At 37.3% G+C, this 26654-nt stretch overlaps 1 protein-coding gene across 1 annotated transcript in view; it reads right to left on the minus strand.

Moving 5' to 3' along the window:
• The window catches only part of LOC142340867 (protein ABHD8-like), a 70331-nt gene that overhangs the window by 36757 nt on the left and 6920 nt on the right, over positions 1–26654 (minus strand). The window contains exons 2-4 of the mRNA XM_075391617.1: positions 25435–25665; positions 24890–25017; positions 25–156 (exon numbers count right to left, since the gene is read on the minus strand). Coding sequence (XP_075247732.1) covers positions 25–156; positions 24890–25017; positions 25435–25665 — 491 coding nt within the window. The remainder of the gene's footprint in view (positions 1–24; positions 157–24889; positions 25018–25434; positions 25666–26654) is intronic.

Below are 26654 nucleotides of genomic sequence, written 5' to 3' on the forward strand. Positions count from 1 at the left end.
GTACATTCAACTGCTGTAACTTACCCAAGCGAATGTCCAATAAGAACATTGCCACTGGAATGCGCATAGTGGTCAAATACTGCCAATACATCAGCTGCCATCTGTTTGAAAGAATAATCATCACTCTTTTTCTGACCCTTTCGCCGCTTCCCAACTCTGAACAAGATACCACACATTTCTACCACACAGACATTCGTACCAAAACAGACAAAAAAACCTATGTTTAGAATTATTTCAACAGAAAAAAAAACTTGAATTCCATTGGTTTCGAAAAAAAACACACTTAAATTTAGAGAGGAAACAAACCCCCACTTGCCTATTAAACAGCTGTGCATTTGGCACGTTTGGCCATGCATCACGGATCATGGTCATACCTAAGCGGCCCGTGGGACTTGATATGAAACTATCACCACCAAAAAAAATATCACGATCAAAATTCAAATTAAATAGTTTAATATTAAATGAAGTAAACGGAAATGGCAGTGCCCGTTGCAACGATTCCTATTAATCTCACTAGGATTCCTGATTATCTTACTAAAACCCGCTTTTCCGAAATTTCCTGCTCGGAAAAAAACTTTCACCCGCTTTCCGTAATTTCGGGCTCGGAAAAAACTTTTACCCGCTTTTCCGAAATTTCCTGCTCGGAAAAAACTTTGGCCTGCTTTTCTCGCAAATCCTAGTACGAAATCTTACAATTTCTTTTGCCTGAATTTCCTGCTAGGAAAGTTTTCTCGCTTGTTTTACTTCGTTTTCTAATAGGATATGGGATATTTCCGAGTGGGAATTTTACCTCAACCATGATAAAACTTGTACCGTTAATAAAAAATTAGTTAACGTTGAAAATAACTGAGTGGGTTGCAAGCACCACGAAAAACAAGTTTCAAAATTCTATTGAGACTGATAAAAAACAAAGTTTCAGTAAAAATGTCGATCAAACGTTTTGACTTGCGATAACATAACATTTCTCTCTGATTCAAGGTGTACTTGGCGAAAATTGTAAATGGTCAAAAATATCACCCTTCTTATCCGTTCTAAACTAAGCCTATAGCAGAACGGCACTCCCACTGAAAGTTTCACTCAGTTAAACGACAAAAAGGGTCCATTTTTTTGCCTTCAGATAATTTTTCTCTCAGGCCTTTACGGAAAGTTTCATATAAACTTTGCCGTGGATAACGTATTTGAATTACTCGTTTCCACAAAAATAGTTCAATGATCAGTTCAATGGTTTACTCTGTTCACATCAAGCGTGATTGGCGTGGTAAACACTAAAAAAATTCATATAAAAGCATCCAGTACGCTCCAGCGTATGATATATAATGATTTAACCCAATTTTTTCTCTGTAAATGAGACTTCTCTGTGAGTCCATTCACTTTGAACCCTTATTATGTTGCAAGTACCGAAAAAAACAAATTTCAGTACTTTTTTTGGGACTGATAAAAAAACAAAGTTCCAGTAAAAGTGTTGATCAAACGTTTTGACTTGCGATAACATAACAATTTTCACTGATTCATGGTGTACCTGGCAAAAATCGTAAATGGTCAGATATCTCAACCCTCTAATCCGTTCTAAAGATAACCTATGGCAGATCGGCACTCCTATTGAAAGTTTCACTCAGTTTAACGACAAAAAAGGGGTCCATTTTTTGCCTTCAGATAATTTTTCTCTCAGGCCTTTACGGAAAGTTTCAGATAAACTTTGCCGTGGATAACGTATTTGAATTACTCGTTTCCACAAAAATAGTTCAATGATCAGTTCAATGGTTTACTCTGTTCACATCAAGCGTGAATGGCGTGGTAAACACTAAAAAAATTCATATAAAAGCATCCAGTACGCTCCAGCGTATGATATATAATGATTTAATCCAATTTTTTCTCTGTAAATGAGACTTCTCTGTGAGTCCATTCACTTTGAATCATTATTATGTTGCAAGTACCGAAAAAAATAATTTCAGTACTTTTTTTGGGACTGATAAAAAAACAAAGTTCCAGTAAAAGTGTTGATCAAACGTTTTGACTTGCGATAACATAACAATTTTCACTGATTCATGGTGTACCTGGCAAAAATCGTAAATGGTCAGATATCTCAACCCTCTAATCCGTTCTAAAGATAACCTATGACAGATCGGCACTCCTATTGAAAGTTTCACTCAGTTTAACGACAAAAAAGGGGTCCATTTTTTTGCCTTCAGATAATTTTTCTCTCAGGCCTTTACGGAAAGTTTCAGATAAACTTTGCCGTGGATAACGTATTTGAAATACTCGTTTCCACAAAAACAGTTCAATGATCAGTTCAATGGTTTACTCTGTTCACACCAAGCGTGAATGACGTGGTAAACACTAAAACAAATTCATATAAAAGCATCCAGTACGCTCCAGCGTATGATATATAATGATTTGATCCAATTTTTTCTCTGTAAATGAGACTTCTCTGTGAGTCCATTCACTTTGAATCATTATTATCTTGCAGGTACCGCAAAAAACAAATTTCAGTGCTTTTTTGAGACTGATGAAAAAACAAAGATCCAGTGAAAGTGTTGATCAAACGTTTTGACTTGCGATAACATAACATTTTTCACTGATTCATGGTGTACCTGGCGAAAATCGTAAATGGTCAGATATCTCAACCTTCTAATCCGTTCTAAAGATAACCTATGGCAGATCGGCACTCCTACTGAAAGTTTCACTCAGTTAAACGACAAAAAGGGTCCATTTTTTTGCCTTCAGATAATTTTTCTCTCAGGCCTTTACGGAAAGTTTCATATAAACTTTGCCGTGGATAACGTATTTGAATTACTCGTTTCCACAAAAATAGTTCAATGATCAGTTCAATGGTTTACTCTGTTCACATCAAGCGTGATTGGCGTGGTAAACACTAAAAAAATTCATATAAAAGCATCCAGTACGCTCCAGCGTATGATATATAATGATTTAACCCAATTTTTTCTCTGTAAATGAGACTTCTCTGTGAGTCCATTCACTTTGAACCCTTATTATGTTGCAAGTACCGAAAAAAACAAATTTCAGTACTTTTTTTGGGACTGATAAAAAAACAAAGTTCCAGTAAAAGTGTTGATCAAACGTTTTGACTTGCGATAACATAACAATTTTCACTGATTCATGGTGTACCTGGCAAAAATCGTAAATGGTCAGATATCTCAACCCTCTAATCCGTTCTAAAGATAACCTATGGCAGATCGGCACTCCTATTGAAAGTTTCACTCAGTTTAACGACAAAAAAGGGGTCCATTTTTTGCCTTCAGATAATTTTTCTCTCAGGCCTTTACGGAAAGTTTCAGATAAACTTTGCCGTGGATAACGTATTTGAATTACTCGTTTCCACAAAAATAGTTCAATGATCAGTTCAATGGTTTACTCTGTTCACATCAAGCGTGAATGGCGTGGTAAACACTAAAAAAATTCATATAAAAGCATCCAGTACGCTCCAGCGTATGATATATAATGATTTAATCCAATTTTTTCTCTGTAAATGAGACTTCTCTGTGAGTCCATTCACTTTGAATCATTATTATGTTGCAAGTACCGAAAAAAATAATTTCAGTACTTTTTTTGGGACTGATAAAAAAACAAAGTTCCAGTAAAAGTGTTGATCAAACGTTTTGACTTGCGATAACATAACAATTTTCACTGATTCATGGTGTACCTGGCAAAAATCGTAAATGGTCAGATATCTCAACCCTCTAATCCGTTCTAAAGATAACCTATGACAGATCGGCACTCCTATTGAAAGTTTCACTCAGTTTAACGACAAAAAAGGGGTCCATTTTTTTGCCTTCAGATAATTTTTCTCTCAGGCCTTTACGGAAAGTTTCAGATAAACTTTGCCGTGGATAACGTATTTGAAATACTCGTTTCCACAAAAACAGTTCAATGATCAGTTCAATGGTTTACTCTGTTCACACCAAGCGTGAATGACGTGGTAAACACTAAAACAAATTCATATAAAAGCATCCAGTACGCTCCAGCGTATGATATATAATGATTTGATCCAATTTTTTCTCTGTAAATGAGACTTCTCTGTGAGTCCATTCACTTTGAATCATTATTATCTTGCAGGTACCGCAAAAAACAAATTTCAGTGCTTTTTTGAGACTGATGAAAAAACAAAGATCCAGTGAAAGTGTTGATCAAACGTTTTGACTTGCGATAACATAACATTTTTCACTGATTCATGGTGTACCTGGCGAAAATCGTAAATGGTCAGATATCTCAACCTTCTAATCCGTTCTAAAGATAACCTATGGCAGATCGGCACTCCTACTGAAAGTTTCACTCAGTTTAACGACAAAAAAAGGGTCCATTTTTTTGCCTTCAGATAACTTTTCTCTCAGGCCTTTACGGAAAGTTTCATATAAACTTTGCCGTGGATAACGTATTTGAATTACTCGTTTCCACAAAAATAGTTCAATGATCAGTTCAATGGTTTACTCTGTTCACATCAAGCGTGAATGGCGTGGTAAACACTAAAAAAATTCATATAAAAGCATCCAGTACGCTCCAGCGTATGATATATAATGATTTAATCCAATTTTTTCTCTGTAAATGAGACTTCTCTGTGAGTCCATTCACTTTGAATCATTATTATGTTGCAAGTACCGAAAAAAACAAATTTCAGTACTTTTTTTGGGACTGATAAAAAAACAAAGTTCCAGTAAAAGTGTTGATCAAACGTTTTGACTTGCGATAACATAACAATTTTCACTGATTCATGGTGTACCTGGCGAAAATCGTAAATGGTCAGATATCTGAACCCTCTAATCCGTTCTAAAGATAACCTATGGCAGATCGGCACTCCTATTGAAAGTTTCACTCAGTTTAACGACAAAAAAGGGGTCCATTTTTTTGCCTTCAGATAATTTTTCTCTCAGGCCTTTACGGAAAGTTTCAGATAAACTTTGCCGTGGATATCGTATTTGAAATACTCGTTTCCACAAAAATAGTTCAATGATCAGTTCAATGGTTTACTCTGTTCACACCAAGCGTGAATGACGTGGTAAACACTAAAACAAAATCATATAAAAGCATCCAGTACGCTCCAGCGTATGATATATAATGATTTGATCCAATTTTTTCTCTGTAAATGAGACTTCTCTGTGAGTCCATTCACTTTGAATCATTATTATGTTGCAAGTACCGAAAAAAAACAAATTTCAGTACTTTTTTTGGGACTGATAAAAAAACAAAGTTCCAGTAAAAGTGTTGATCAAACGTTTTGACTTGCGATAACATAACATTTTTCACTGATTCATGGTGTACCTGGCAAAAATCGTAAATGGTCAGATATCTCAACCCTCTAATCCGTTCTAAAGATAACCTATGGCAGATCGGCACCCCTATTAAAAGTTTCACTCAGTTTAACGACAAAAAAGGGGTCCATTTTTTTGCCTTCAGATAATTTTTCTCTCAGGCCTTTACGGAAAGTTTCAGATAAACTTTGCCGTGGATAACGAATTTGAAATACTCGTTTCCACAAAAATAGTTCAATGAACAGTTCAATGGTTTACTCTGTTCACACCAAGCGTGAATGACGTGGTAAACACTAAAACAAATTCATATAAAAGCATCCAGTACGCTCCAGCGTATGATATATAATGATTTGATCCAATTTTTTCTCTGTAAATGAGACTTCTCTGTGAGTCGATTCACTTTGAATCATTATTATCTTGCAGGTACCGCAAAAAACAAATTTCAGTACTTTTTTGAGACTGATGAAAAAACAAAGATCCAGTGAAAGTGTTGATCAAACGTTTTGACTCGCGATAACATAACATTTTTCACTGATTCATGGTGTACCTGGCGAAAATCGTAAATGAACAGATATCTCAACCTTCTAATCCGTTCTAAAGATAACCTATGGCAGATCGGCACTCCTACTGAAAGTTTCACTCAGTTTAACGACAAAAAAAGGGTCCATTTTTTTGCCTTCAGATAACTTTTCTCTCAGGCCTTTACGGAAAGTTTCATATAAACTTTGCCGTGGATAACGTATTTGAATTACTCGTTTCCACAAAAATAGTTCAATGATCAGTTCAATGGTTTACTCTGTTCACATCAAGCGTGAATGGCGTGGTAAACACTAAAAAAATTCATATAAAAGCATCCAGTACGCTCCAGCGTATGATATATAATGATTTAATCCAATTTTTTCTCTGTAAATGAGATTTCTCTGTGAGTCCATTCACTTTGAATCATTATTATGTTGCAAGTACCGAAAAAAACAAATTTCAGTACTTTTTTTGGGACTGATAAAAAAACAAAGTTCCAGTAAAAGTGTTGATCAAACGTTTTGACTTGCGATAACATAACAATTTTCACTGATTCATGGTGTACCTGGCAAAAATTGTAAATGGTCAGATATCTCAACCCTCTAATCCGTTCTAAAGATAACCTATGGCAGATCGGCACTCCTATTGAAAGTTTCACTCAGTTTAACGACAAAAAAGGGGTCCATTTTTTTGCCTTCAGATAATTTTTCTCTCAGGCCTTTACGGAAAGTTTCAGATAAACTTTGCCGTTGATAACGTATTTGAAATACTCGTTTCCACAAAAATAGTTCAATGATCAGTTCAATGGTTTACTCTGTTCACACCACGCGTGAATGACGTGGTAAACACTAAAACAAATTCATATAAAAGCATCCAGTACGCTCCAGCGTATGATATATAATGATTTGATCCAATTTTTTCTCTGTAAATGAGATTTCTCTGTGAGTCCATTCACTTTGAATCATTATTATCTTGCAGGTACCGCAAAAAACAAATTTCAGTACTTTTTTAAGACTGATGAAAAAACAAAGATCCAGTGAAAGTGTTGATCAAACGTTTTGACTTGCGATAACATAACATTTTTCACTGATTCATGGTGTACCTGGCGAAAATCGTAAATGGTCAGATATCTCAACCTTCTAATCCGTTCTAAAGATAACCTATGGCAGATCGGCACTCCTACTGAAAGTTTCACTCAGTTTAACGACAAAAAAAGGGTCCATTTTTTTGCCTTCAGATAACTTTTCTCTCAGGCCTTTACGGAAAGTTTCATATAAACTTTGCCGTGGATAACGTATTTGAATTACTCGTTTCCACAAAAATAGTTCAATGATCAGTTCAATGGTTTACTCTGTTCACATCAAGCGTGAATGGCGTGGTAAACACTAAAAAAATTCATATAAAAGCATCCAGTACGCTCCAGCGTATGATATATAATGATTTAATCCAATTTTTTCTCTGTAAATGAGACTTCTCTGTGAGTCCATTCACTTTGAATCATTATTATGTTGCAAGTACCGAAAAAAACAAATTTCAGTACTTTTTTTGGGACTGATAAAAAAACAAAGTTCCAGTAAAAGTGTTGATCAAACGTTTTGACTTGCGATAACATAACAATTTTCACTGATTCATGGTGTACCTGGCGAAAATCGTAAATGGTCAGATATCTCAACCCTCTAATCCGTTCTAAAGATAACCTATGGCAGATCGGCACTCCTATTGAAAGTTTCACTCAGTTTAACGACAAAAAAAGGGTCCATTTTTTTGCCTTCAGATAACTTTTCTCTCAGGCCTTTACGGAAAGTTTCATATAAACTTTGCCGTGGATAACGTATTTGAATTACTCGTTTCCACAAAAATAGTTCAATGATCAGTTCAATGGTTTACTCTGTTCACATCAAGCGTGAATGGCGTGGTAAACACTAAAACAAATTCATATAAAAGCATCCAGTACGCTCCAGCGTATGATATATAATGATTTGATCCAATTTTTTCTCTGTAAATGAGACTTCTCTGTGAGTCCATTCACTTTGAATCAGTATTATCTTGCAGGTACCGCAAAAAACAAATTTCAGTACTTTTTTGAGACTGATGAAAAAACAAAGATCCAGTGAAAGTGTTGATCAAACGTTTTGACTTGCGATAACATAACATTTTTCACTGATTCATGGTGTACCTGGCGAAAATCGTAAATGGTCAGATATCTCAACCCTCTAATCCGTTCTAAAGATAACCTAAGGCAGATCGGCACTCCTATTGAAAGTTTCACTCAGTTTAACGACAAAAAAGGGGTCCATTTTTTTGCCTTCAGATAATTTTTCTCTCAGGCCTTTACGGAAAGTTTCAGATAAACTTTGCCGTGGATAACGTATTTGAAATACTCGTTTCCACAAAAATAGTTCAATGATCAGTTCAATGGTTTACTCTGTTCACACCAAGCGTGAATGACGTGTAAACACTAAAACAAAATCATATAAAAGCATCCAGTACGCTCCAGCGTATGATATATAATGATTTGATCCATTTTTTTCTCTGTAAATGAGACTTCTCTGTTTGTGCACTTCAATCTGCTGAGTACTGCAATACGTTATTTAATTGAACCGGTCAGAGAGCAGAGTTATGACAAGGCAGAGGTTCTTATCAAAATTTTTCGGAAATTGGTTCCTAATTTTTATGGAGAAGCGGCTCAAACTAACAATATGCATTCTCTCGGTCATCTAGCTGACCAGGCAAAAAAGACGGGACCCCTGGCTTCATTGTCGTTAATTCCATTTGAGTCCGCTCATTTTCATCTGAAACGCGCTATTGGTCCAAACACAAGTGCCATTGTTGCTACAAAGCTAGCAGTCAAACGGCATCAAAGACGATTTTTCAGGAAAAAGTTAAAGGGAAACTCAAAGGCGGTAACAGTGGGTTCACTCAAGTTGCTTCAGCCTACGGAGCGTGTAATTGAAGTAAATGGAAACCGGGAGACTTTAATGTCAAGCAAGACGTTTGAGCTAGATTCTAAGATGTATGCTTGTCATGGCAGTAAATGTACTTGGAACGTTACAAAACCTGCGTGCATTTTGTTGAGTATGAAAAAGAAGGCGCGACAGGTTTTGGTCAGTTGACTGACATATTTGTTGATGTTTCGGAGAGAAGTGCAGCTGTGCATCTTGTTGATTTTGACTCATCGAAAACATTCACGGGTTTTCTTATACAGAAACTCGAAAATCACTGGTCACCAACCAAGCATTCCAGAGTAGCAGTGAATTTGGACGAGGGGCTTGAATTGATCAGTAGCTGCTACGAAAATCATATTTTAATTCAGTGTGCGAATAGTGATGTCACCTTAGTTGATGTGAGAAAACTTTTATCGCCTTGCATTGTTCGAGAAATAGACGGACGCTTAATTTTGTCTACACTTTGCGCAACTATTGAGCGCGATTAATCTGTTTCCAAGAATTCTTGTTCTAATTTATTGAAAAAGATTTACGATCTCTGTTGAAAACTTCTTTCCGAGTGTTCCACTTCTTTTGTGTTTTCCTTCAAATTTAATTCAATTTTTGCGAATGAGATTTATCATTTCGAATTGAAAAGACAGTTTCAAAATTGTTTGAGGTCATAGGAGACTATTGCTTACATCCTGATTCAAATACCAAAAGATAGGAGGACTAACGTAGCGTGGTTTCACACTAGCGAAAGGTTTTTCCAATGATTTTTTCTCTCCAAAACTTAACTTAAGGGGTAAAATGAACCCAACATTTTATTCAGTTTTCGTTTCCAAGTGTAATCTTTCGCATATGAATCATCGTATATTGACGTATGGTTACAAAACACGCTATTTACAAAAATTGTTGTCTATGAGAGCCTCACTGGTTTGTTAGGATGGCAGTTCAATTCAAATTTCGTGTTGGACAACTGTCGCAAATGAGATTTATCATTTCTTCGAATCGAAAAGACCATTTCAAAATTGTTTGAGGTCATAGGAGACTGTTGATTACATCCTGTTTCAAATAACAAAAGATGGGAGGACTGTTTTAGCGTGGTTTTACACTAGCGAAAGGTTTTCGGATCATTTTTTCTCTCCAAAACTCAACTTAAGGGGTAAAATGAACCCAAAATTTTCCTCAGTTCTCGTTTTTCCTCTTATCTATCACATATGACTGGTCATATTTTGTCGTATGTTTAGATAACATGCTACGAATCGAAGAGACCATTTCAAAATTGTTTGAGGTCAGAGGAGATTATTGCTTACATCCTGATTCAAATACCAAAAGATAGGAGGACTAACGTAGCGTGGTTTCACACTAGCGAAAGGTTTTTTCTAATGATTTTTTCTCTCCAAAACTTAACTTAAGGGGTAAAATGAAACCAACATTTTATTCAGTTTTCGTTTCCAAGTGTAATCTTTCGCATATGAATCATCGTATATTGACGTATGGTTACAAAACACGCTATTTACAAAAATTGTTGTCTATGAGAGCCTCACTGGTTTGTTAGGATGGCAGTTCAATTCAAATTTCGTGTTGGACAACTGTCGCAAATGAGATTTATCATTTCTTCGAATCGAAAAGACCATTTCAAAATTGTTTGAGGTCATAGGAGACTGTTGATTACATCCTGTTTCAAAAAACAAAAGATGGGAGGACTGTTGTAGCGTGGTTTTACACTAGCGAAAGGTTTTCGGATCATTTTTTCTCTCCAAAACTCAACTTAAGGGGTAAAATGAACCCAAAATTTTCCTCAGTTCTCGTTTTTCCTCTTATCTATCACATATGACTGGTCATATTTTGTCGTATGTTTAGATAACATGCTACGAATCGAAGAGACCATTTCAAAATTGTTTGAGGTCAGAGGAGATTATTGCTTACATCCTGATTCAAATACCAAAAGATAGGAGGACTAACGTAGCGTGGTTTCACACTAGCGAAAGGTTTTTTCTAATGATTTTTTCTCTCCAAAACTTAACTTAAGGGGTAAAATGAACCCAACATTTTATTCAGTTTTCGTTTCCAAGTGTAATCTTTCGCATATGAATCATCGTATATTGACGTATGGTTACAAAACACGCTATTTACAAAAATTGTTGTCTATGAGAGCCTCACTGGTTTGTTAGGATGGCAGTTCAATTCAAATTTCGTGTTGGACAACTGTCGCAAATGAGATTTATCATTTCTTCGAATCGAAAAGACCATTTCAAAATTGTCTGAGGTCATAGGAGACTGTTGATTACATCCTGTTTCAAATAACAAAAGATGGGAGGACTGTTGTAGCGTGGTTTCACACTAGCGAAAGGTTTTTTCTAATGATTTTTTCTCTCCAAAACTTAACTTAAGGGGTAAAATGAACCCAACATTTTATTCAGTTTTCGTTTTCAAGTGTAATCTTTCGCATATGACTCATCGTATATTGACGTATGGTTACAAAACACGCTATTTAGAAAAATTGTTGTCTATGAGAGCCTCACTGGTTTGTTAGGATGGCAGTTCAATTCAAATTTCGTGTTGGATAACTGTCGCAAATGAGATTTATCATTTCTTCGAATCGAAAAGACCATTTCAAAATTGTTTGAGGTCACAGGAGACTGTTGATTACATCCTGATTCAAATACCAAAAGATAGGACGACTAACGTAGCGTGGTTTCACACTAGCGAAAGGTTTTTTCTAATGATTTTTTCTCTCCAAAACTTAACTTAAGGGGTAAAATGAACCCAACATTTTATTCAGTTTTCGTTTTCAAGTGTAATCTTTCGCATATGACTCATCGTATATTGACGTATGGTTACAAAACACGCTATTTAGAAAAATTGTTGTCTATGAGAGCCTCACTGGTTTGTTAGGATGGCAGTTCAATTCAAATTTCGTGTTGGATAACTGTCGCAAATGAGATTTATCATTTCTTCGAATCGAAAAGACCATTTCAAAATTGTTTGAGGTCATAGGAGACTGTTGATTACATCCTGTTTCCAAAACTTAACCTAAGGGGTAAAATGAACCCAAAATTTTCTTTAGTTTTCGTTTTTAAGTGTAATCTATCGCATATGACTGATCGTATATTGACGTATGGTTACAAAATACGCTATTTACAAAAATTGTAGTCTATGAGAACCTGAATTGTTAGGATGGCAGTTCAATTCAAATTTCGTGTTGGACAACTGTCGCGAATGAGATTTATCATTTCTTCGAATTGAAAAAACCGTTTCAAATTTGTTCGAAGTCAAAGGAGACTATTGCTTACGTTCTGATTCAAATACCAGAAGATGGGAGGACTGTTGTAGCGTGGTGTTAAACTAGCGAAAGTTTTTTCTGGTAATTTTTTCTCTACAAAACTTAACTTAAGGGGTAAAATGAACCCAAAATTTTCTTCAGTTTTCGTTTTTAAGTGTTATCTTTCGCATATGACTGATCGTATATTGACCTATGGTTGCAAAACACGCTAATTACAAAAATTGTTGTCTATGGGAGCCTCACTGGTTTGTTAGGATTGCAGTTCAATTCAAATTTTGTGTTGGACAATTGTCGGGAATGAGATTTACCATTTCTTCGAATCGAAAAGACTATTTCAAAATTGTTTGAGGTCATAGGAGACCGTTGATTACATCCTGTTTCAAATAACCGAAGATGGGTGGAGTGTTGTAGTGTGGTTTTACACTAGCAAAAGGTTTTTCTGATAAATTGTTCTCTCCAAAACTCAACTTAAGGGGTAAAATGAACACAAAATTTTCTTCAGTTCTCGTTTTTCCTGTTATCTATCGCATATGACTGGTCATATTTTGATGTATGTTTAGATAATATGCTATTTACAAAAAGTATTGTCCTTGAGAGCCTGACTGGTTGGTTAGGATGACAGTTCAATTCAATTTTCGTGTTGGACAACTGTCGCGAATGAGATTTATCAATTCTTCGAATTGAAAAGACCATTTCAAAATTGTTTGAGGTCAGAGGCGATTATTGCTTACATCTTTATTCAAATACCAAAAAAAAAGAGGACTAACGTAGCGTGGTTTTACACTAGCAAAAGGTTTTTCTGATGATTTTTTCACTCCAATACTTAACTTAAGGGGTAAAATGAACCCAACATTTTCTTCAGTTTTCCTTCTTAAGTGTTATCTTTCGCATATGACTGATCGTATATTGACGTATGGTTACAAAACACGCTATTTACAAAAATTGTTGTCTATGTGAGCCTCACTGGTTTGTTAGGATGGCAGTTCAATTCAAATTTCGTGTTGGACATCTGTCGCGAATGAGATTTATCAATTCTTCGAATCGAAAAGACCATTTCAAAATTGTTTAAGGTCATAGGAGACTGTTGATTACACCCTGTTTCAGATAACAAAAGATGGGAGGACTGTTGTAGCGTGGTTTTACACTAGCGAAAGCTTTTTTCGGATAATTTTTTCTCTAGAAAACTCAACTTAAGGGGTAAAACGAACCCAAAATTTTCTTCAGTTCTAGTTTTTCCTGTTATCTATCGCATATGACTGGTCATATTTTGACGTATGTTTAGATAATATGCTATTTACAAAATGTATTGTCCTTGAGATCCTCACTGGTTGGTTAGGATGACAGTTCAATTCAAATTTCGTGTTGGACAACTGTCGCGAATGAGATTTATCAATTCTTCGAATCGAAAAGACCATTTCAAAATTGTTTGAGGACAGAGGAGATTAATGCTTACATCCTGATTCAAATACCGAAAGATAGGAGGACTAAAGTAGCGTGGTTTTACACTAGAGAAAGGTTTTTCTCATGATTTTTTCTCTCCAAAACTTAACTTAAGGGGTAAAATGAACCCAAAATTTTCTTCAGTTTTCGTTTTTAAGTGTTATCTTTCGCATATGACTGATCGTATATTGACCTATGGTTGCAAAACACGCTATTTACAAAAATTGTTGTCTATGGGAGCCTCACTGGTTTGTTAGGATGGCAGTTCAATTCAAATTTCGTGTTGGACAACTGTCGCGAATGAGATTTATCATTTCTTCGAATTGAAAAAACCGTTTCAAATTTGTTCGAAGTCAAAGGAGACTATTGCTTACGTTCTGATTCAAATACCAAAAGATGGGAGGACTGTTGTAGCGTGGTGTTAAACTAGCGAAAGTTTCTTCTGGTGATTTTTTCTCTCCAAAACTTAACTTAAGGGGTAAAATGAACCCAAAATTTTCTTCAGTTTTCGTTTTTAAGTGCTATCTTTCGCATATGACTGGTCATATTTTGACGTATGTTTAGATAACATGCTATTTACAAAAAGTATTGTCCTTGAGATCCTCACTGGTTGGTTAGGATGACAGTTCAGTTCAAATTTCGTGTTGGACAACTGTCGCGAATGAGATTTATCATTTCTTCGAATCAAAAAGACTATTTCAAAATTGTTTGAGGTCATAGGAGACCGTTGATTACATCCTGTTTCAAATAACAGAAGATGGGAGGAGTATTGTAGCGTGGTTTTACACTAGCGAAAGGTTTTTCTGATAAATTGTTCTCTCAAAAACTCAACTTAAGGGGTAACATGAACCCAAAATTTTCTTCAGTTCTCGTTTTTCCTGTTATCTATCGCATATGACTGGTCATATTTTGATGTATGTTTAGATAAAATGCTATTTACAGAAAGTATTGTCCTTGAGAGCCTGACTGGTTGGTTAGGATGACAGTTCAATTCAATTTTTGTGGACAACTGTCGCGATTGAGGTTTATCAATTCTTCGAATCGAAAAGACCATTTCAAAATTGTTTGAGGTCAGAGGAGATTATTGCTTACATCCTTATTCAAATACCAAAAGATAAGAGGACTAACGTACCGTGGTTTTACACTAGCGAAAGGTTTTTCTGATGATTTTTTCACTCCAATAATTAACTTAAGGGGTAAAATGAACCCAAAATTTTCTTGAGTTTTCCTTCTTAAGTGTTATCTTTCGCACATGACTGATCGTTTATTGACGTATGGTTACAAAACACGCTATTTACAAAAATTGTTGTCTATGTGAGCCTCACTGGTTTGTTAGGATGGCAGTTCAATTCAAATTTCGTGTTGGACAACTGTCGCGAACGAGATTTATCATTTCTTCGAATCGAAAAGACCATTTCAAAATTGTTTGAGGTCACAGGAGACTGTTGATTACATCCTGATTCAAATACCAAAAGATAGGAGGACTAAAGTAGCGTGGTTTCACACTAGAGAATGGTTTTTTCATGATTTTTTCTCTCCAAAACTTAACTTAAGGGGTAAAATGAACCCAAAATTTTCCTCAGTTCTCGTTTTTCCTGTTATCTATCGCATATGACTGGTCATATTTTGACGTATGTTTAGATAACATGCTATTTACAAAAAGTCTTGTCCTTGAGAGCCTGACTGGTTGGTTATGTTCACAGTTCAATTCAAGGTTCGTGTTGGACAACTGTCGCGAATGAGATTTATCAATTCTTCGAATTGAAAAGACCATTTCAAAATTGTTTGAGGTCAGAGGAGACTATTGCTTACATCCTGATTCAAATACCAAAAGATAGGAGAACTACCGTAGCGTGGTTTCACACTAGCAAATTTTTTTTGGGACGAATTGTCCTCTCCAAAAGTCAACTTAAGTGGTAAAACGAACCCAAAATTTTCTTCAGTTTTCATTTTTAAGTGTTATCTTTCGCATATGACTGATCGTATATTGACGTATGGTTACAAAACACGCTATTTACAAAAAATGTTGTCTATGAGAGCCTCACTGGTTTGTTAGGATGGCAGTTCAATTCAAATTTCGTGTTGGACAACTGAAAAGACCATTTCAAAATTGTTTGAGGTCACAGGAGACTGTTGATTACATCCTGATTCAAATACCAAAAGATAGGAGGACTAAAGTAGCGTGGTTTCACACTAGAGAATGGTTTTTTCATGATTTTTTCTCTCCAAAACTTAACTTAAGGGGTAAAATGAACCCAAAATTTTCTTCAGTTTTCATTTTTAAGTGTTATCTTTCGCATATGACTGATCGTATATTGACGTATGGTTACAAAACACGCTATTTACAAAAAATGTTGTCTATGAGAGCCTCACTGGTTTGTTAGGATGGCAGTTCAACTCAAATTTCGTGTTGGACAACTGAATAGACCATTTCAAAATTGTTTGAGGTCAGAGGAGATTATTGCTTACATCCTTATTCAAATACCAAAAGATAAGAGGACTAACGTACCGTGGTTTTACACTAGCGAAAGGTTTTTCTGATGATTTTTTCACTCCAATACTTAACTTAAGGGGTAAAATGAACCCAAAATTTTCTTGAGTTTTCCTTCTTAAGTGTTATCTTTCGCATATGACTGATCGTTTATTGACGTATGGTTACAAAACACGCTATTTACAAAAATTGTTGTCTATGTGAGCCTCACTGGTTTGTTAGGATGGCAGTTCAATTCAAATTTCGTGTTGGACAACTGTCGCGAACGAGATTTATCATTTCTTCGAATCGAAAAGACCATTTCAAAATTGTTTGAGGTCACAGGAGACTGTTGATTACATCCTGATTCAAATACCAAAAGATAGGAGGACTAAAGTAGCGTGGTTTCACACTAGAGAATGGTTTTTTCATGATTTTTTCTCTCCAAAACTTAACTTAAGGGGTAAAATGAACCCAAAATTTTCTTCAGTTTTCGTTTTTAAGTGTTATCTTTCGCATATGACTGATCGTATATTGACGTATGGTTACAAAACACGCTATTTACGAAAAATTAGGTCTTTGAGAGCCTCACTGGTTTGTTAGGATGGCAGTTCAATCCAAATTTCGTGTTGGACAACTGTCGCGAATGAGATTTATCAATTCTTCGAATCGAAAAGACCATTTCAAAATTGTTTGAGGTCATAGGAGACTGTTGATTACACCCTGTTTCAAATAAAAAAGATGGGAGGACTGTAGTAGCGTGGTTTTAAACTGGCGAAAGCTTTTTCTGACAAATTTTTCTCTCCAAAACTCAACTTAAGGGGTAAAATGAACCCAAAATTTTCCTCAGTTCTCGTTTTTCCTGTTATCTATCGCATATGACTGGTCATATTTTGACGTATGTTTAGATAACATGCTATTTACAAAAAGTCTTGTCCTTGAGAGCCTGACTGGTTGGTTATGGTGACAGTTCAATTCAAGGTTCGTGTTGGACAACTGTCGCGAATGAGATTTATCAATTCTTCGAATTGAAAAGACCATTTCAAAATTGTTTGAGGTCAGAGGAGACTATTGCTTACATCCTGATTCAAATACCAAAAGATAGGAGAACTACCGTAGCGTGGTTTCACACTAGCAAATTTTTTTTGGGACGAATCGTCCTCTCCAAAAGTCAACTTAAGTGGTAAAATGAACCCAAAATTTTCTTCAGTTTTCATTTTTAAGTGTTATCTTTCGCATATGACTGATCGTATATTGACGTATGGTTACAAAACACGCTATTTACAAAAAATGTTGTCTATGAGAGCCTCACTGGTTTGTTAGGATGGCAGTTCAATTCAAATTTCGTGTTGGACAACTGAAAAGACCATTTCAAAATTGTTTGAGGTCACAGGAGACTGTTGATTACATCCTGATTCAAATACCAAAAGATAGGAGGACTAAAGTAGCGTGGTTTCACACTAGAGAATGGTTTTTTCATGATTTTTTCTCTCCAAAACTTAACTTAAGGGGTAAAATGAACCCAAAATTTTCTTCAGTTTTCATTTTTAAGTGTTATCTTTCGCATATGAATGATCGTATATTGACGTATGGTTACAAAACACGCTAATTACAAAAAATGTTGTCTATGAGAGCCTCACTGGTTTGTTAGGATGGCAGTTCAACTCAAATTTCGTGTTGGACAACTGAATAGACCATTTCAAAATTGTTTGAGGTCAGAGGAGATTATTGCTTACATCCTTATTCAAATACCAAAAGATAAGAGGACTAACGTACCGTGGTTTTACACTAGCGAAAGGTTTTTCTGATGATTTTTTCACTCCAATACTTAACTTAAGGGGTAAAATGAACCCAAAATTTTCTTGAGTTTTCCTTCTTAAGTGTTATCTTTCGCATATGACTGATCGTTTATTGACGTATGGTTACAAAACACGCTATTTACAAAAATTGTTGTCTATGTGAGCCTCACTGGTTTGTTAGGATGGCAGTTCAATTCAAATTTCGTGTTGGACAACTGTCGCGAACGAGATTTATCATTTCTTCGAATCGAAAAGACCATTTCAAAATTGTTTGAGGTCACAGGAGACTGTTGATTACATCCTGATTCAAATACCAAAAGATAGGAGGACTAAAGTAGCGTGGTTTCACACTAGAGAATGGTTTTTTCATGATTTTTTCTCTCCAAAACTTAACTTAAGGGGTAAAATGAACCCAAAATTTTCTTCAGTTTTCGTTTTTAAGTGTTATCTTTCGCATATGACTGATCGTATATTGACGTATGGTTACAAAACACGCTATTTACGAAAAATTAGGTCTTTGAGAGCCTCACTGGTTTGTTAGGATGGCAGTTCAATCCAAATTTCGTGTTGGACAACTGTCGCGAATGAGATTTATCAATTCTTCGAATCGAAAAGACCATTTCAAAATTGTTTGAGGTCATAGGAGACTGTTGATTACACCCTGTTTCAAATAAAAAAGATGGGAGGACTGTAGTAGCGTGGTTTTAAACTGGCGAAAGCTTTTTCTGACAAATTTTTCTCTCCAAAACTCAACTTAAGGGGTAAAATGAACCCAAAATTTTCCTCAGTTCTCGTTTTTCCTGTTATCTATCGCATATGACTGGTCATATTTTGACGTATGTTTAGATAACATGCTATTTACAAAAAGTCTTGTCCTTGAGAGCCTGACTGGTTGGTTATGGTGACAGTTCAATTCAAGGTTCGTGTTGGACAACTGTCGCGAATGAGATTTATCAATTCTTCGAATTGAAAAGACCATTTCAAAATTGTTTGAGGTCAGAGGAGACTATTGCTTACATCCTGATTCAAATACCAAAAGATAGGAGAACTACCGTAGCGTGGTTTCACACTAGCAAATTTTTTTTGGGACGAATCGTCCTCTCCAAAAGTCAACTTAAGTGGTAAAATGAACCCAAAATTTTCTTCAGTTTTCATTTTTAAGTGTTATCTTTCGCATATGACTGATCGTATATTGACGTATGGTTACAAAACACGCTATTTACAAAAAATGTTGTTTATGAGAGCCTCACTGGTTTGTTAGGATGGCAGTTCAATTCAAATTTCGTGTTGGACAACTGAAAAGACCATTTCAAAATTGATTGAGGTCATAGGAGACTGTTGATTACATCCTGTTTCAAATGAAAAAAATGGGAGGACTGTTGTAGCGTGGTTTTACACTAGTAAAAGGTTTTCTCTTGGTCCCTCCCCCTATTGTGTGCTTTACTGTCCCGGCTTCTCTGGGACAGCATTTTTTTCTGTTAGGGTTCCGGCTTCTCTGGGTCCCTCCCCAACCCTTGTGTGCTTCTGCTTTTCTGTCCTGGCTTTTCTGGCACAGCTTTTGTTTTGTTGGGGTCCCGGCTTCTCTGGGTCCCTCCCCTTATTGTGTTCTTTTGTGCTTCAGTGTCCCGGCTTCTCTGGGACAGTTTTTCGCGGGTCCTGGCTTATCTGGTTCCCTTCCCCTCTTTTCTCGAGATGCATGGTTTGGGTGATTCTGATGCACCGCTTGACAGCGTGGCCTTGATATCACTCATTGAATGCATCTCAAGAGCACTTGCTGCTGCTGCCTCCCGGCTCCTTTGGGAGCTTCTTTTCTGTTAGGATCCCGGCTTCTCTGGGTCCCTCCCCATCCTTTGTGTGCTTCTGCTTTTCTGTCCTGGCTTCTCTGGGACAGCCTTTGTTTTGTTAGGGACCCGGCTTTTCTGGGTCCCTCCCCCCTTACTGTGTGATTTACTGTCCCGGCTTCTCTGGGACAGCATTTTGTTCCCTTAGGGTCCCGGCTTCTCTGGGTCCCTCCCCAACCCTTGTGTGCTTCTGCTTTTCTGTCCTGGCTTCTCTGGGACAGCTTTTGTTTTGTTAGGGTCCCGGCTTCTCTGGGTCCCTCCCCCTTATTTTTTTGTGCTTTGCAGTCCCGGCTCCTCTGGGACAGTTTTTGGCTGGTCCTGGCTTATCTGGGTCCCTTCCCCTCTTTTCTCGAGATGCATGGTTTGGGTGATTTTGATGCACCGCTTGACAGCGTGGCCTTGATATCACTCATTGAATGCATCTCAAGAGCACATGTTGCTGCTGCCTCCCGGCTCCTTTGGGAGCTTCTGTTCTGTTAGGATCCGGGCTTCTCCGGGTCCCTCCCCATCCTTTGTGTACTTCTGCTTTTCTGTCCTGGCTTCTCTGGGGCAGACTTTGTTTTGTTAGGGACTCGGCTTATCTGGGTCCCTCCCCCTTATTGTGTGCTTTATTGTCCCGCCTTCTCTGGGACAGCATTTTGTTCTGTTAGGATCCCGGCTTCTCTGGGTCCCTCCCCAACCCTTGTGTGCTTCTGCTTTTCTGTCCTGGCTTCTCGGACAGCTTTTGTTTTGTTAGGGTCCCGGCTTCTCTGGGTCCCTCCCCATTCTTTGTGTGCTTCTGCTTTTCTGTCCTGGCTTCTCTGGGACAGCCTTTGTTTTGTTAGGGTCACGGCTTCTCTGGGTACCTCCCCTTATTGTGTTCTTTTATGCTTTACTGTCCCGGCTTCTCTGGGACAGTTTTTCGCGGGTCCTGGATTATCTGGGTCCCTTCCCCTCTTTTCGCGAGATGCATGGTTTGGGTGATTTGGTTCACCGCTTGACAGCGTGGCCTTGATATCACTCATTGAATGCATCTCAAGAGCACTTGCTGCTGCTGCCTCCCGGCTCTTTTGGAAGCTTCTGTTCTGTTAGGATCCCGGCTTATCAGGGTCCCTCCCCATCCCTTGTGTGATTCAGCTTTTCTGTCCTGGCTTCTCTGGGACAGCTTTTGTTTTTTTAGGGTCCCGGCTTCTCTGGGTCCCTCACCCTTATCGTGTGCTTTTGTGCTTTACTGTCCCGGCTTCTCTGGGACAGCTTTTTGCGGGTCCTGGCTAACTCTAGTACTGATTGTCACTACAAACAATCCCACTGTTTTCTCATTTTTCACACTGGGAAACCCATTATTTCCCACTTTTCCTGACAAGAATCCTAAAGAGTCTCAAAATTTCCTAGCAAGATTCTTATTGTGCCCAATTGTCTTGCTGGGAATCCGATGTTTCTCAAAATTCCTAGTGGGAAAAGTGAGAACTTGCATATACTTACCACCACCTACAATTCTTGGTAAGTTTCCCAATAGGATTCCTGATAGGATTTCTTCTGATCTTGGCAAGTCCCAAATAGGAACTTGGCAAGAAAAATGAGAATCGTAGCACCGGGTGGTCATTTCCCGCAGAAGTGTACTTGCTTTGAGGACATTAGAGATAATGTCAATGTGTTTACTGCATGCTTTGGGCTGTCAACTACACTTGCGTGTGGTTCAATAATGTGGAAGTGTCCGGAGTGTTCCAAGATAAGTACCGCCAACTTATTTCAACGAATAACGTCCAAGTTGAATAAAATTGATGAAAATAGTAAAGATCTCGAGTTACTGAAGTCTCAAATCAAAAACGAACGATGCAAAACCTATGCAAATATTGCCAAGAGGGATGCTGTAGAGTTACCAAAGTCTCAAATTAGCGCTGAACCATCAGTGCAATCTTCCGACTCGTATACAAATGGAGCAAAAAATAACACAGTTGGTCACGGCAGCCTTAATCCTTTCTTACTTCGAAATCAGAGACGAGGCAGTATATATCTCTTCAAGCTTCCGGTACTCGTCAAAAAAACACCGTGTTTCAAGGTAGAAATGCGGGTTGTTACTGGTACCGCCTCTGCGTCAACCATTAAAAGGGTTAAGTCAACCGATCGTAAAGAGAGAAGACACTATTTCCTTCGCCGTGTACCACTGACGTCCATATAAATGTTTTGACGGAGTACTGCGAAGAGAAGAAACGAACTGTTCGTGGATACCGCGATCTGCCCATAAAAATGAAAAATATGAAATCCTTCCACATTGCTGCTCCCGCAGCTCAAAGCTCAATTGCCGAAGACCCTGACACATGGCCTGAGGACATATATTTACTCCGTTACATCTTGAATGAAGAAGCGAGAACATGGCTGAAGTCAATGAAATGACTATCAGACAGAAAAACCCACCAATGTGCTTTATGAAATGCTCGCTCAATATACAATAAACCAGAATTGATTTGTTCATAAAGGGCTGCAAACGAGATAGTGTTTCTACCAACAACTGAAACATGACTCTCTGATTAGATCTCTTTGTATGGTGATTTGGCTAAACCTCCGAACTACAATTTTTAATAATAAATCGTAAATCTCTAGGAGTTGGAAGTGGAATTGGAAGTCAAAAAGGTACTGCTAGAGAATGCAATAACTGAAGTGTGGGAGTTTTCTGTTACGAAGTTTACCTTGGAGAAAGTAAACATGTGCATCGTTATAGTATATCGCTGTCCTAGTGCATAGTTTCCGATTTTTCTTGAAGAGCTCGTTCTTTTAATTTCTCATTACCTGTTACAATTCGAGCTGTACCTTATTATTGGTGTTTTTAATTAATATTGTAGCACAGGTCCCACTTATGTCAAGAGAAATAAACTTGACTTGTTATTTTCAAATCATAATACTTGCACTTTCGCGAAAGTAGATATATCTCTTACCTCTGCTCATTTTCGTGTTACTTTCGCAAATAATTTGACCCCACTGACTGTTGAGCCTCTGTGCATCGAACAACAAAGGGAAATCGATGTGGGATAGATCGCAATATCATTCAATATTTGACTTTTTATCATCAATGATTTTTGATAAAGGTAAAAAAGCTCATTCAGATTATATACTTCCGTCAAACTGACCGAAAAGATCGTCAGGAAATTGTTTGAGAGATTTCAAAATTCTTCCACTTGCAGACGCCAGGAGTTTGTCGATTGTAAACAGAAAATTATTCATGAATGAAGACAGATTTTTTTAGGCTGATTGTGAAAGAGAAAAGAAGTTGGAAAAGGCTGGACCGTGTTGCCAAAAACTGTAAAGTGTTGCCAAAAGTGATGAAAAGAGCTTGGCATATAACAAGCAGGTTTCTCACTATAGATCTGTATTGTATCAGAAGCATAATGATTTTTAACAAATTCCATCGAAATGCACAAAAATGCTATTTTACAGCATGAACGAGTTAATGAACTATACCGTAGAAAAACTGCTATTTTAATCTTGTCTAATACAGATGCCGGATCGGTTCAATCAGTTCTTTAGTGACAAAATGGAGAACATAGTTAATAATTTCCCGATGGTTACCTCTGAATTACACGCTGAAACATCCACTGAGTTTTTATGGTCCGAATTTCTACCAATAATTCACCATCCTCATGAAATTTGCAAAAAATTCTCAAATTCCGTTACACCAGCTGACACGATTCCTGCAAAGTACCTGAAACAGTTTAAAAGCTGCAATATACAATTTTTTCATTGATTTGGTGAACTGCGTACTTGCATAGGGAGTTTTTCCAGAAGTTTTGAAAAAATGGAATTGTTCGGCCTCGATTAAAAACTGGTATGGACAAGTAAGTTATGATTAGCCGCCATCCCATCGCCAATTTGCCTCCCTTGTCGATAGTTATCTAAAAACTAACACTTTCACAGTTCAAAGAACATCTAACGTCAAACAATCTGTGGCCTAGGTATCAGTCTGCACATAGCAAAGGATTTTCCACAAAACTGGCCTTCATTGTTCGCATAAGATTAACTCAAAAATTGACGCTTGTCAATTTTTGTATGTTATCTTTTTAGATTTGTCGGCTGCCATTGATACAATTGACCATCATTTATTGTTAATGATTCTCGAGAAATAAGTTGACCTGACTGGCACTGTGAGACGCTTTCGTGAGTCATCCCTTGAAAATAGAAAAGTAAAACTCATGAACGATAGGAAATACTCCAGCAAAGTTTCAGTTGGAACGACCGTGCCAGAGGGATTTGTCCTTGGTCCAAAACTGTTTAGTCTTCACCTACTTCCTCTATTGGACCTTCTTAATGAAAACAGTGTGCCTTATCACTTTCATGCAGTTCACCCGCAGCTCTTTTGTGAACGCTCCCTCAATGAGAATAGTTTTGCCATTTTGAAAAAGATTAAAGCATGATGCTCACAGCTTCACTTAAGTTTAAATAAGAAGACCTTAAAAAATTTCTTTGGAAGAGAATTCAGCGATTCCGTCTTGAATTCGCTTAATGCTTTTGATGAGGAACTTTTACCTATAGTTTCTTGCAGGATCCTTGAGTTCACTTTGATTATAAAATGACTTTTGAGAAGCAAGTGGACACGGTATGCAAGTTATGTTATCTAGAGGTGAGGAAATTGTAAACCCTCAGAACATTTCTTAGTATCAAGCTAAGGAAAATGTTTGTTAAGAGTTTCATTCTCTCCAGACTTGACTACTGCAATTTCTTATCTCTGAAATTAAAAAAGAATCTTATTGGTAAACTACGAAGAGTTCGAAATACTACCGCCAGATTTGTTTTAGGAGTTCGCCGCAGCTTTACGTCCTCCAACGGACTTCGGAGGAAATTGCACTGGCTACCCATGGAGCAACAAATAAAGTTCTAGAACAGAATTGGCAGAAAATCTTTCTCTTATCAAGGCTCTGCGTTGTGGAAATCGCTTCCTTCTTTTGTAACTGAATCAATGAAATCTCAGCTTTCAAAATTGCTCTCAAAACGTTTCCCTTTGCTCAATGCTTCTGAATTTCTCCCACTCTTTGAGTTCAAGGAGTGGTTAAACAAATCAACATCAAATTTAAAATGGGGTTTTTTCCTAACTCAAAATAGGTGGGGTTTTTCCGTGGGCGTTTATTTCCTAGATCCGTATTCCATTACTATTAAAATGAGCTCCTCGAACTGAACGCCTCGATTATTACAAATCTTTTTTACTTCTCATTTAAGAATGTAACAAAAGCAACCGTCTTCTAGAATTCATGCACATATTAATGTTAACGTTGTGCGCACGCTTAAATATCTTCCAGGCACAAAAATATTGACATTTTTCAGTCCAAACAACCCGTGAAACACTCCATGAAGAAAACGCCAGCGGCTATATCTAACCTCTTTGAGGCTTCAGGTTTGGCAGACGACGATGATGGGTGATCTGATGACACATTTGACGTGCTTCCCCCATGACCAAGTAGATCCACTGCGACACAACGGAAGCCAAGCTGCTTGAAGTGCTCTAGCTATAACATGCTGATTAGCAGCAACTATAGAAATATCTACCAACCAAAAATTCACCCTCATTCCCATTGCAACGTTAATCAAGCAACCGACAGCCGCTGGGTTTAAACTTTTTTAAACTGTGTTCACCCTTAAATTCAATCCTTTAAAATTACGGCCTTACACGGCATTACATGCGCAGCCTGACGCGGCATTAACACAACACCAAGTTATCACGACTGAACCTGCCTTTAATCGAAATGGAACAATCGCACAACCCTAATATTGCTTCATTGCATCAGCCACAACGATTTTCAATTCCAGCGTATCGTAGGATAGAAAAAAAAAACATTTTTAGGCCCAGATCTTTTTCTACTAATAGTTGACGAACGACCAAAAGGCTTGCGAGATCAGGAGACCGGTTAGTAGAAGGAGCTCACCTGCTGGCTCCAGTCATTGGAAGAACTGGCAACTCCGTGTACGAAAAAGAGCAGCCATTGAGTATGGTCTCTACTTCCTAGAGGACTTTTCAGTGAAGGGGCATCATAGCCCAGTCCTTTTCTGTCAGACACCTCAAACAATGGTCCAGATGAACTGGCCCCTTCCTTCTCAGAGACAGAAGCTCTTATATCGGTGGAGTCGATATTGGATGTTGTGTACTCTGTGTTTATCTAGAACAGATCGTAGCTACTATGTCAAAACAGCATAAACACGGCTACTTTAATCCCAAGGGTGGCAACAGAAATCACAAGTATAAAATTTTGAAAAAATGCACAGTCTACCTTTCAGCAAACAGGCATAAAAGCATTTCAAGTGATGTTTCTTCAGCAAATAAATGAATCTATGCAGCTTATTTAACACTTCATTCACATCGACAAACATTTTTTAAAGACAAAAATGAAGGATTTGATTCAATTTCAAATTCAAATACTGAAAAATGTATATAAAATCACAAAAGGGGGATGTAGAGACACCAAAATCTGTTTTCAATTTTCTTCACCTATTTTTTCTCGTACTCTTATAATTTTGTTGCTGGGTACACCGTTTCAAAATTCACAGAAAAAAAATATATTTCGTTCTGTTATAAACATTACTGCATCCAGTCTATATCTCTTGCTCCCATCTGGTGGCCGCCTTATTGGCCGGCAACCAAAAAATGACAAATTTAGCCGACAATTAACAAAATGAGCCAGTAGATTAATTCTGAAGCTTGGCCAATTTAAAACGGTAATTTAAAAACGGGCAAATGTGCGGTACCGTTTTTATCAACTAGCGTAATCCTTCCTGTCCATAACTTATTACATTGTTTTCGAAACAAACTTGTAACTAACTATTCTCTAATTTTTGATGTATCCACGTGATTTTGATTTGCAGACAGTAACCTTGCTTGAGAAAACCTGTTACCCCACATAAAATTTCACTGCAGATGTATTGTAATGCTCGCACAAACAGTCATTCATAGTTTTCAAAACAGTCTTCACTTTTAACCTTTTGATGATCAAAAGTATTATTATAATAACTTCTTTTGAAATGGAATTTGAACTTAACCAGAAAAGCAACAAATATGGAAAAATATTAAACATTACTGCGTGGCGGGCATCCCAAAGAGACTTATGTCTCGTCGAGTGGGTAGCACCGACGGATATTGGAGGAGACTTAA

This window comes from Convolutriloba macropyga, chromosome 6, assembly GCF_964194025.1.
Source record: "Convolutriloba macropyga chromosome 6, txConMacr16.3, whole genome shotgun sequence".
NCBI classification, from domain to species: Eukaryota; Metazoa; Xenacoelomorpha; order Acoela; family Convolutidae; genus Convolutriloba; species Convolutriloba macropyga.